The 12,659-nt window shown below is 43.6% G+C and overlaps 1 protein-coding gene across 1 annotated transcript in view; it reads left to right on the top strand.

The window, feature by feature from the left end:
* The first annotated feature begins 6,860 nt into the window (after positions 1-6,860).
* The window catches only part of lrba (LPS-responsive vesicle trafficking, beach and anchor containing), a 622,382-nt gene continuing 616,583 nt past the window's right edge, over positions 6,861-12,659 (top strand). Inside the window, 1 exon segment of the mRNA XM_084317903.1 lies at positions 6,861-7,754. Within this exon segment, the coding sequence (XP_084174029.1) occupies positions 7,584-7,754 (171 nt within the window). The 5' untranslated portion in view covers positions 6,861-7,583.

Here is a 12,659-nt window from a genome sequence, read left to right as displayed (position 1 = left end):
GATTGTTGGGCATGGACTTCTGCTGGCATTCGGAGGGGAATGAGGCATTGAATTTGAACAAGTAAAAAATGATGTAAATATGTTGTTAGAATGGTACAAAATTTAATATTCCTCTGGTGACATTCTTTATAGCATTAACACATTTATTGACCCAGAAAATGTATAGTTTGACACCAAAATGTATCTTCAACAACAAACCCTAACCCAACATTCACATTTTTGGCAGTTGTTAGAATGTTCGACACATTTGTACCACATGCACAAACCTGCTTGATTATTGCTCCAAATAGCATGCAAGTTGGACAAAGTGGGTATGTCTGGAAAGAAGAGGCTTGTGGGTAAACCAATGTTCACTCTGATATATTCATGTGAACGGCCAAGGGACCTTTTGGAAGATGAGCATGGCAGTTTTTTCTAGGCGAAAATTTTACATAATCTTGAATCATTGCCTATTAAAACCCTCTTACCAACAGTTGGGCTTAATGAAAATGGTACCAATGGAAAGCTTAGCTTCTCTAGTTTACAGGGATACCAATACCTTTGTGTTCGCTCAAATATTGAGCGCGCTAGGACCAAGATATTGGCAGAACCTTGATTTTACATGGCGGCCATCTTGAAATCCATCATGATGACGTGGCCCCTACCCCAAAATGAAAGCTATGATGACATGTGGAGAAAATTTGGTTCTTTTATCTGGCGCGTCCACATCATTTTGCTAAGCCACCAGACTATAAGCGAATGGAAGCTCTTGTTTGCTAAGGGAGATGTGCCAAGGGATCTGATGGGACTGCTCAGTAATGTGTATCTGGCTCCATCTAGTGTCTGCCCGTTACCATACATTTATCTATAGTCTTATATCTATAGTCTTTTGTCCCAGTCATGACCCTGTATAGAAACTACAAGTAGAGCAAACTAACCCCAAAAGTGTTCTGATTTGTAAATCTGATCATTTTACACACTTGTATTTGATACATTGTACACTTGGAATTTGGTTAGTGTATCCAGCTTATACTTATAATGCATAATTCAATAAAACCGAGTTAAATGCATTTCACTCGGTTTTATTGAATTGATCTTAACTTGAACAGGAAAAACTAGGTGGGTACTATCTTGTCATCCCATCCACTCACTGTTATTGTACCAAAGGGAGGATATTTCAGTTGACAAAGCAAATATTGACATCAATGTATAATCAAGATATTTATTTGTTCAATATGCTGACTATCCTTACAAAATGTTTCCATAATTTTGTGGTCACTATGATGATTGTAGTGACATTGAAATACCATGATATTACTATCAGTATCATGGTTTAACTTTTATGGTATGGAACATGGTATTATTTAAGTACAAAAGTGGTACCATGGTGATAAATAACTTTTTACTAAACGTATTTATTTATACAATGCACAATTGTACATTTACCTTATCACAAGGGGACACAGTTGTGATGAATGCTATGTCTCAGTGTTCAGAGCAGTTGAACAGCTATACGTGTGGAGTTGAGCACTGAAAGCACCACATTGCTGTGCAGATGCTCAAAGGCATAGTGGAGACTGCAATAGAAACACCAACTGTCCATAAGGTTTATCATTATCCAGGCGACTGGAAATTCTACCAGCATGAATTCATTATCTTGTCATTCAAAATGTCTCAAAGCTGGCTTACTAATAATAAAATGACTGCATATTTCTAACATAAATATATGCATGATTAGGAGAAGCATTTGTCATCACAAGGATGAATTAAATCTCTAAAGGATTTTAATTCCCTCTTGTCATCAGAATACTTCCCTCAGTGCTCACAGGGTTCAAAGTCAATCCAAGCTTCACTCAGACATCATGTAAAATCTCTCGACACACATACGTTGTGTTGTTGTTTTTATACTGTGTGAAAAAATAAACTAAACTAAACTAAGAGGGGTCCAAGGACCGAGCCCTGGGGGACACCCATCCAAAGGGGGCAGGGGGGCCAACAGGGTCCCTCTCCATGATACTCGGTAGGAGCGGTCGTCGAGGTAGGATGTCAGCCATGCCAGCGCAGAGCCAGTCACTCCCATTCTTGCGAGGACGATCTGATGGTTGACTGTGTCGAAGGCTGCCGACAGGTCCAGAGGAGAGGCCCTTTGCTTTTGCTAAGGTCTCTGTGGAGTGACCAGTCCTGAATCCTGACTGATTAGGGTCTACTCTAGGAGGTCATTCTGTAAGAGATGATCAGTAAGTTGGTTGGATACAGCACGTTCAAGTGATTTAGAAAGGAAGGAGAGAAGAGAAACAGGACGATAGTTGTCTATGGCGGTGGGGTTCATGGTTGTTCATGGTTACGAACGATGTGACTCTGGCTTGTTTTAGGGAGGTGGGAACCACCCCCGAGTTGAGGGAGGATTTGATGGTTGCCGTTAGGAATGGGAGGATCGGGTCCAGCTGGCATGTAGTGGGACAGTTCGATGTTAACAATGTCGAGGCCTCTGTGTCTGTAATGGGAGAGAAAGATGACAAGGTAAAGGATGAGGTTCTCGATTCAGCATTTGGAATGGCTGGGGGTTGGGAGAAGCAGTTGCGGATGCTCTCCACTTTTTTCTCGAAGAAAATCGCAAAGTCTTCGGCAGAGAGTGAGGAGGGAGGACGTGGTGGCATGTAGTTTGCGAAGGTTATTTTTTATTTTTTTTTTTACTTTGACCAGACAGCTGGTTCTTTTAGCGTTTATCGCTTTTTCTGGTCAAGCATGACCGACAGAAACAGGTTGAATGGGGTATAGATCGGGGGAAGACACTCTGAGAAAATACGGCGAGAGGTTGTGATAGGTGGTGATGTCACCAGTGAGGTGTGACTTTCTATACTTCCTCTCAGTTTAACCACCTCATCAGTGCTACTATACTGCTGATGCTGCTGCTATTCATGCATAGCTTGGTACATAACGTTCGTTTGAGCTTGTTCTTGCTTTTGGTCATATAAAACGTCCACCTATAGCATGTCTGGTTGAGTAATCATGTCTATCTAAATGGAAAGTTAATTCAGTTTAGACAAAATAAATGGTATCTTTGTTATAGAGATGTTTCTGATAAATACAAGTAATGAATAGAGTAATCTTAACATATAACCAAGCAAGACAATTATGCATTGCAACATTTGTTCTGTATTCACAACGGAGCGCAATATGCGCTGCTCTGTTTTGTACTATTAGCAATTTCTTAATCTTACCCAATGTAATATTATACCATACTGCTGGCCAATATTAAAGCTGGTACAATATTAAAGTTTGAATCACCTGTCTAATTGTGTAAAAAATGTCTCATCCTTTAATAACAGAAATGATATTTCCCATCTTAGCAACTATCCTATTTGTGTGTTTTGTCCATAACTTACTATCTACAAATATTTAAACCTGGTTTCCTACTAAGAGTGGTTTGAACCACATAATGCCATTTGTCTTAGAAACATCCATGACCAATTTGTTATCCCTTATCCATTCAACCACTGATTGCAACTCTACATTTAAAACTGTACTGTGTTTTAAACTGTGCGCACATGCACAATTTCCCCTCCCCCGACAATGCACCCATAGTGCACCTTTAGCAGTGAGCCTAGATCAGGGGTGGGCAATTATTTTTCCCAGGGGGCCGAATGAGCAACTGAAAATATGTTGGAGGGCCGGGCCAAAATTTCAATTATGCATAATATACATTTTATTTCTATATAAAAAACAGTAAATGGCATTGTTTTGACCCCTGGTAAGAGTGTATGTTATTATTTGGCAATTAAAATGTGAGGTTAGCTTTCAAAAATATCATTTATTCAAATAGAATTTATTTCCAAAATGATAAACAAAATGTGAAACATTAATAACAACAGGCATTTTGAGTTTCATATACTATTGAAGCAAGGATTTTCTTAGCTTTCTAAAGACATCACATCATCTTATAGCCAAAATAAACAAGACATGTCACTGAACTGTGTAAAGAAAAGTGTCCCAGTTGTGTAGCCTTTTCTACTTTACATGCATATATTAAACATTTAATGTTTTCAGAACTGTGCAAAAAAAAGATCAAGTGTCCCATTTCACTTGTTATATTTCCACATTTTAGTGTTCTTCAGTTCTTTTTTTTTTCATTCAGTGTGAGAAATCCAGTCTCTGTTGAGCTTTAACAAGTCCATCAAAGTCAGGTTGCATGTCTGAGGTGGAGATGCGAAGCACAGCTGCCAGATGTTCATCAGTGAGAGAGGATCTGTACCTGGACTTGGTAAACGTCATGACTGAGAATGTCTGTTCACATATGTAGGTGGATCCAAAGAGAACCAACATCTTCTGAGCATGTCTCCTCATGTTTGGAAAGTTCTCCTCCTTGAGAGCAGAATAGAACTCTAGCAGTGATGCTGACTTAAAGTGCTCTTTCAGTAGTGAATCAGACTGCAGGTCAATGAGTTCAAGCTGAACAACTATCAACACTGCAGGTAAAGGGAGAGGAAACCAGCTGCATTTCAACCTCAACCTTTTTGAAATCTTGAAAACGCCTTGAAAATTCATCATGCAGTGCTCCCAACATGGATGAGTACCTGTGCCGGTGATCAGCTGATGGTTTGACTTCTTTCAGGGTTTTCATGTGTTTGAGATTGTTGCTGCCTAGTTGCCTTGAAATTAATTGCAACTTTGTCATGAAGGCTTTCACATGGCTATGCATTTCATGAGCAAAAATGCCCTTGCCCTGCAGTTGTGTGTTCAGTAGGGATGGGTACCGTTCACATTTGAACCGATACGGTACCGGTACCTGTGAATCGATACCGGTACCCAACGGTACCTTTTTTCTGTACTTTAGTCTCTAGAAATGTAATCTACCTACCTCAGTTGTGAAAAAAAAATCCAAACTTCAAATAACCACACTTTCGACCATTTTCGGCTTGCCCCAACTGCTTTGTTGTTGAATCAAGTCAAATCCTAGGTAAGCGTATATTGTGCATGTGAACGTTGACATGAAAATAAAAAAATAAAAAAAATAAAAAATAAAATAAAAAAATTCCCAGGTCTGGCCTAGATGGACATTGTCCTGAACCAAAGCCATGTTATAAGAACCCTTAAGCTCTTCTACAGTAATTCCAAGTCATTGCAGCAGAGAGAGACTAGGCACGACTCTCCTCTGGTGGTGATGCTGACTACCATGACTCCCAGAACCCCCAGGGTGCTGCCTGGGCCTGGGGGGTCAACAACAGACCTGTGACGCTGTCCGCCTCGCTGCCTCTGTCTGTGGTAACAGCGCTTGGAGCCATCCCACTGAGCAACCATGAAGTCATCGCTAGAGAAGGAAGAGAACGCCACTGGCAGACGCATAATTATTAAGCATCATCAGCACAGTGGTTGGAAGGTGCTCTTAGGTTGTGAGGTCAGCTGAGTCATTTGAAAATAGATTTAAATATAACATACATAGATTAATAAAGGCTTTGCTTATGAAGTGCATTGGTCATCCTGTTTTTTTTATAAAGTCACCAGCATTCATAATGTGGGAGAGAAGATAAAACAACACCAAATACTATTTTTATTCACCCAAGCCCATGGGGGTAAACTTACTTAAACTTACTCCCTGTGGTACTCGTAAGTGGTATTTTCAAAGTGCTTTTAAAAGTGTCCTTGAGCAAGACACTTAACCCATAATTGCTCCCGATGAGCAGGTTGGCACCTTGCATGGTTGCCTCCGCTGTGAATGTGTGAGTGAATGGGTAAAATGTGAGGAACAAATTGTAAAGCGCTTTGGATAAAAGCGCTATATAAATGCATTTACCATTTACTGCAGAGCTGAGGGACTGGGAGACCAGAATGTAGAGCTATTTAACACATATTTTAACAAATAAATACCACTTACAGCACCTTTAAACTCAACAGAATGTTCAAGGTTGTATTAAGGCATTAATTAGCTTGCTTACATCCTGTAGACCACCATTCACAATCTGAGAAAAGAGGGGGCACCTTTTATTCACCCAAGAAAAGTAAACACAAAGGCATTATTAATTCCACTGCTGTTGTCATTATCTTACATGCATTGACGACAATTGACACCTACTAGACTTTGTATAGGTCTTATACAACACTGTTACGGATTTGAAAAGGCAAGCGAAGATGAGCAGGCTGAGCTGTCGACTTTGCTTTAATTTAACTTCTGGTTGGATTCTATATCGCCTCAGGGTGCATGCATCTGTCAACGTTCCGCTCTGAATAACAGAGAAGCCTGGATACAAAATTACATTCTACATACATTTTAAATAGTCTATGTTAGTTTATGTTAGTCTTATATTTTGATAAAGTGAGATAACTGCACAATGCCTTTATATAACCTTGGGTAAAAAGATCCAGGACCTGGTCCGTTTGGAGGTCTTTAGCTTGATGCTAATTGGGATCACCACTATTTTCTTTCATAACTTTTAAATGGTTGCACTGGGGTTAGTAGGGTAGACTGGCCAGTGCAGTGGCCCTACAGTACATATCAAGGAAGTGACTAATATGGATCCAGTAAGTCATCTGTAAATTGATATCCTACCTACACAGTAGCCCTGCTGGGGCCACATAATGAAAGCTCTCCTGTCTTCCCTCCTCTAGTCTAGATGTCTCTACATTGCAACATGAGGTGAAATTTCACCCTGGCTTGTGTGTCCCATTGTAACTGGATAGTGGCTCCAATAACGCCCCATCCCCCCTCTGCTGAATCCGTCTCATAGCAGCATCCGTCCCCAGTCCCCAGTAAAGCGACATGTGAGAGAGCCACCTCTTAAAGAAGGCGAGCCACCTGTACTACAATAAACACACCTGAGCCACCCAGCCAGAAGAGACTCAACTCCCACTGCGCATGCGCCACTCGCTCAAGGGATATACTGTCATGGCGGGGACGTGCTGAAAAAGCAGCAGGAAGAGAATGCATTGCAAGTGGGGTTATCGTTGACATTTAAACTAAGTGTAGGGGTTGCCGGGGGAGCACCGACTGGACCTCTCTGTCCCCCGCCTGTCTGTCTCTCAGCTGAGCTGCCGGGCGGAGTTGTTGAGCCCCGTCTCGGAGACAGTGCTGCTCGCGGCGGCTGCGCTGCTACCTGTCAAGTGTTACAGCAGCCCGGCGACAATACAGCAAGTTCCTCTGCTCTGCTCTGGTGGAGAGAAGTCTGGTGAAGAGAGGCTGAGGACGAGGAAGGAGAGGACAACAACCTCTGTTTCACTTTGCTTTTATTACTCTCGCTGCTGGCAGCACGGTCCATTCTCCTGCTGGAGGCTTCTAACGGCATTATTCCAACACGTCTCGTATCAAGTTTCGGACAGTGGAGAGAGAGAGATAGAGGGGAATCGCACCGACAACTCCAGCCTCGTAGTGTCACTGGCTACGAATGTGACCGGTCCTCGCTCTTTGTGGCCCCGTGGTACTCGAAGCTTGTTTGCTAAACTGTAACTGTTGTGGATGGGGAGCGGGGTGTCTTCTTTGTTTGCTTGTAGACTGTCAACATAACTCGGCTGGAAGGAAGGGGGTGAGATCAGCAGCACTACCCGCCCGTCGGGAGTGAACAGGTGCCTCAGCCTCACCTGTGTGGACGCCACCTGTCCTCTTGTCCTCCACCATGGCTAGTAGCGAGGAGACACCGGGCGCACCGCGGCCAGGCGACGGGAAGGCGCTCCTCAACCCCGGGATCCCGATCAGGGGGATCAGGATGAAATTCGCCGTCCTCACCGGCCTGGTGGAAGTTGGGGAAGTTTCCAACCGCGACATCGTGGAGACTGTCTTCAACCTGGTAAGCTGATTACTGAGGGCTCAGGATAGGCCTTGTTGTAAACCACGAGCACGCTGTGTATCTGTCACATACCTGCTGCTAATAGCCTACCGATAGTCCAGGACATGTTTGAGAGAATACTCTCTTGGCTTTTGTTCATGATGCATTATTTGCATGAAAGACCATGTAGGACAACAGGGTAGTTGCCTGATGGACAGCGTACTATGGATATGGCCTAGTATTATCTGTAAAATTAGATGTTTTATGTAGCTTCTGTAGTGTCACAGTGCATTAGTGCCTGCATGACACGCGTGCCACACCTGTGGTTACATATTAACCTATAGTTGTTGACATTTTTTACCTATATTTAAGTCAGGTGTATGTGTATTATATATATTTCTATTTGGTCCTCTAAATGGGAAGACATGGTGTTCATAATTGGGTGAATTGACCTTAGACATGACATACAATATCACGGTCAACAGTGTCTTGCCAGAGCAATTCAGTCTAAGTGCTGTGGGGGACATATCCAGGCCACGGTCAGTCAGTGACGTGTCTCGTCTTATCTCCATCTTCCTTTGGGCCACCAGTGCTCTATGCTGGACCCCTCTGTCTGTGGCCCTGAGCTGACAGTGGTGGAATGAATGAATGAAACCAAGAAGGAAGTAAAGCCCAATGGGAGAGTAAGCACGAGCTTGACCAGTTTAGGTGGAAAGAGGAGGAGAGAAGAGAAGGGGGAGGAGAGAGAGGAGAAGGTAGGAACCTGTAAAACTGCTTTGTCATTGTGGCGACAACAATGGAGTCCTTCACAGACGCAGGCTCATCCTCCTCCGGCTTGTGGCCATGCGGTTTTGCTCCATCACCTGCAGAAGAGGCAGCGCTCTACAGGAGAGACGGGCAGACACCGGGGTTACTCCCCGTAGTCCTTCATTCAGCCAGCTAGTCGCATCCTGCATGGGGACCACAAGAGGCTGCCACTAGGTAACCCTAGGTTGTTGTAGTAGGGGTGGGGGGGTCACCAGGGGCCTTAGGGTCCATATACTTCTAAGAGTAGGACCACTGGCCTAGGATCAGTGCTCAGGTCGTATGGCCAAATAGACCTCAATGATTTATGAGCTAATCTTTTTTTTTTATCCTTTTTCTATTTTTTTTTCTCTCATCCCAATTTAGCCGTGCCAATTCTCCCCTCCCCTGTCTTGAACATTGTTCACATATGCCCCCCACTGGTCGGCTGTAGGGAGGATAGAAGCCTTGCATCACATCCCCTACGATACACGTGGAGGCAGCCTGTCCCATCTTTTCACCTGCCAGTGCGGACTCATTTGGCGAGGTGTAACGTGTGGCAGGCTCACACTACCCCCGCTATTTTCCTGTCTCTGCTGTGCAGGCGTCCCCCAACCGACCTGTAGGAGTCGCTGTCCACAACTTCCAGATTACCACCCATCGACTTCCACCCGCTAACTCTGCCAATTGAGTTAGTATGACAGCCGGCCCAAGCCGGAGGCAACGCAGACAGCCGGAGCCGAACCCGGTGTCTCTTGCGTTCGTGACGAGTGCAATGTCCGCTGCGCCACCCAGCCGCCTATTTATGAGCTGATCTCAGATCAGCACTCTTGCTTTGAGATGCTTGATAAAATGTTGTTATATTTAATACAGGCCCAGGATTCCCATTACGATTTTTGATTAGATTGCATTGAGATTATTGTGTGTGTGATAGCTGTTGTGATTACAGTTATTTGTAATACCTCTAAAATGTAATTGTTACTCTTATCATGATTAAAACTGAGTCAGTCAAATTTACAATAAATTGTTGTATCCTAAATGGAAACACATCAGGTCTACGTTGGAAATAGAGCACACACAAAGCACGTCATCAAACTGTAAGAGTTTTAGACAAGCTCCCAGTGCCAACAAAAATAACTATAATAATATAATAATTGAAGACCCATATACCTGGACAAATAAAACTAGATGACTGAGATGTGTGCAGCGATGCAGCGTCGCTAAAAGGTAGAAGCATGATTCCTGATAAATACATTTGTCATCTAGCCCTCACCTTCTAGGTAGCATTCATAATGCTGTTTCAAATGTCAAGCCCAAGATAGAAACTGGAATATGAGATTTTCTTTTTGTGAAATTTTTGCCGCTCTTGACCATAACCATCTCTGTGCTAAGATGTCCTTTTGTGCTATTGTAAGCCAAAGGACCAAGATAACACTTGGCATTTGGTGGACTGACTCTTCTCCGTAGCTCCTCACGGTAGCATCAGCATGGGCCTCAGTTGGGAATGAACCCCTACCCTAACACTGGCAGTGTTGCTGCCCTGCTTCGAACTGTGAGCTACACAGTTCTACACGGATGGTCTGAGTGCTGACATATTATTTGTTCTATTGTAATCCAGTAGACTAGACACAATGATCTTACTGCCTAAAAGGCTTGGGGAACCTGGGCCCAGGCCTCTTGAGATGTAAGAAAGGCTGTAGTGACATCACTGATCACTCGCTTTTATTTTGAAAACCTAGGCTAAGCTAAGTCGTACAGTCTCTAACATAGTCGTGGTGATATTTTAATTTGTGTCCAGAAGTTTTGCCTGTTTGAAAATTAACAATTATGTTGAGTACACAGGCTTGAAGGCCAGTGGTTGATTAGACATTCATTCTCAGGGTAGCTAATGCTTGTGGTTGACTGCTAATTAAGTCATGTGGTATGTATGTGTGGTATGTATGCTACAAAGTGACACAGTTCTACCAAGGTGAAATGTCACTTTAAGTTGTTTGCTGGCATCCAACATTAACAAGCACAACAGCACATTTAGTGCATGCATTATCATATTTGTCCTAATGAGGCAAATGTGTGATTACCACCACTACCACAGACACGGGGGAAGAGAGACAGCAAGCCCTCTAATGTGATGAAAGGCAGGACTTAAGCTATATCTGACTATGTCTTGGCTTGGGGCTTCAGATGCATTTAAATATGGCTCCCTGCCGCCACTTTTTTGTGCAGCGTGGCCAATGCCATTTGAGAGTGTTGAGAGATTGCACTTTACATTCATGCTACCTGCTTGCAACTCCTGCCCTTCACTCCCTCCCCCACCCCACCCTCACATCAACCTCTACCTCCCCCTATAGGTGAGTAATCATTTGATTTATCAGAGGCCCAAACTTCCCCTTCAGAAGTGGCTAATTTGTGGCTACTCTGTGTTTGGTCAAATTATTTTGCAACTAAGCATGCAAAAATATTTCCTCTAGAATATCTGAGTTTAGACAAGGGTGCTACTGGCTAGAGGATAACTCAACGGCCTGGACAAAGCATATTGTTACGGCAGCCTTGTTTTTGTGCCTGGAGATGTAGGAGGTCATGCGAGAAACAAGAAGGAAGACCAGATCTAATTTCCACAAGCTCCAGCGAAGGCCTCTGTTGTCTGGTCAACGTGAGCCTGATGTACAGACACACTGTGAGAGCTGTGAGTTTAATGATTAGTGTGTTGCCCTCTGGTTTAGTTCAGTATCTGGCTGTGAGTTTAATGATGAGTGTGTTGCCCTCTGGTTTAGTTCAGTATCTAGCTGTCTCTGCCTGCATTACATCTGCTTTAATGTAGCAGAGGAAACTGTATGGCTGAATAGGCCTAGATAAGAGATTGGACAGTTGTTTAATATTGAGGCTACCTTATTCTTAACAATTGGACCATTTTTATCTTTTTCTTTTAAATCATGTTTGCTCTATTAGTTTGTGCTGCTGTTCAGGACATAATCTAAGGCTGTTAACAATGCTTAAAACAATGTTATCCAGAGGTTACCTCCCAGCAGGGATGCATTAACAACAAAAAAATCTAAATGATTGAAATTGCAACAGGCCTACAGTTCACTACCTAATTACCATTTCTCATTAGAGGGACAGGTGTTCCCGACAGCCTTCTCTAAACAAGAGTACTGGTGCTCTGCAGAGCAAGTTGCATACCTAATCACATTAGCACCAACCAATCTCTCGTCTTTCCTCTTTCTTGATAATCAAGCAGATCAGTTCATGAGCATTAGCATCATTCGGGACCGCTGCAAATATTTCGGACAAAAGAAAGTGCTGAAAAAGGTGTGATGCAGAATCCATGTCCTCACAACGATTCACATTGCAATCTCAAGTAATTTCTTTGTCTGTGTTGTTCAGTGAAGTGGAGAGAAGGCCATGGTGCTAGTCTGTAAACCATTGACTACTGGAGAGGTTGTGTAGACTAGAGCAGGAGGGCAGGACAGAGGCAGGCCACACTGCCCCTACTGGAGAGGTTGTGTAGAGCAGGAGGGCTGGACAGAGGCAGGCCACACTGCCCCTACTGGAGAGGTTGTGTAGAGCAGGAGGGCTGGACAGAGGCAGGCCACACTGCCCCTCTGGTGAGGTGACACAGGAGATGGGGATTTAGCGTGTGGAATGCAACCTAGGTTTTACCTCGCGACAAGGTCGGAGGTGGTTGCGCTGGCAACCAGGTACAGGTGTACACTAAACGCCTCCCCCCCCAGCCCACCCCACATGTCAGATTGTTGGCAGAAAGTTAATTCCTTCCAGATGAAAATCAAGCAAGATTTGCGTTTCAGTTCTCCTAGTGCCACAGTGTAGGCTTTGTGTGTCAGATTGTGCTTCTGTTCACATTTCACCTAAGATCCCCACCCCCCACACACACACACGCACGGATACACACAAATATTATTTACAGATTGATATGCTTTCTTAGATAGAATACCATGGATGGTGAGAGGAGAGAACCATGGATGGTGACAGGAGAGAGAGAGACAGACAGACAGACAGACGGGTCACACAGAGCATGAGGTAGATTTGGACTCTCCACATCACGACTTCACGAGTACAGGATATATAATATCTCTTGGTCCACATCACAACTACAGGATATATAATATCTCTTGGTCCACATCATGA

This window comes from Notolepis coatsorum, assembly GCF_963971535.1.
Source record: "Notolepis coatsorum genome assembly, chromosome: 7".
Taxonomy (NCBI): domain Eukaryota; kingdom Metazoa; phylum Chordata; class Actinopteri; order Aulopiformes; family Paralepididae; genus Notolepis; species Notolepis coatsorum.
This window is presented reverse-complemented; position numbering and strand designations above follow the sequence as displayed.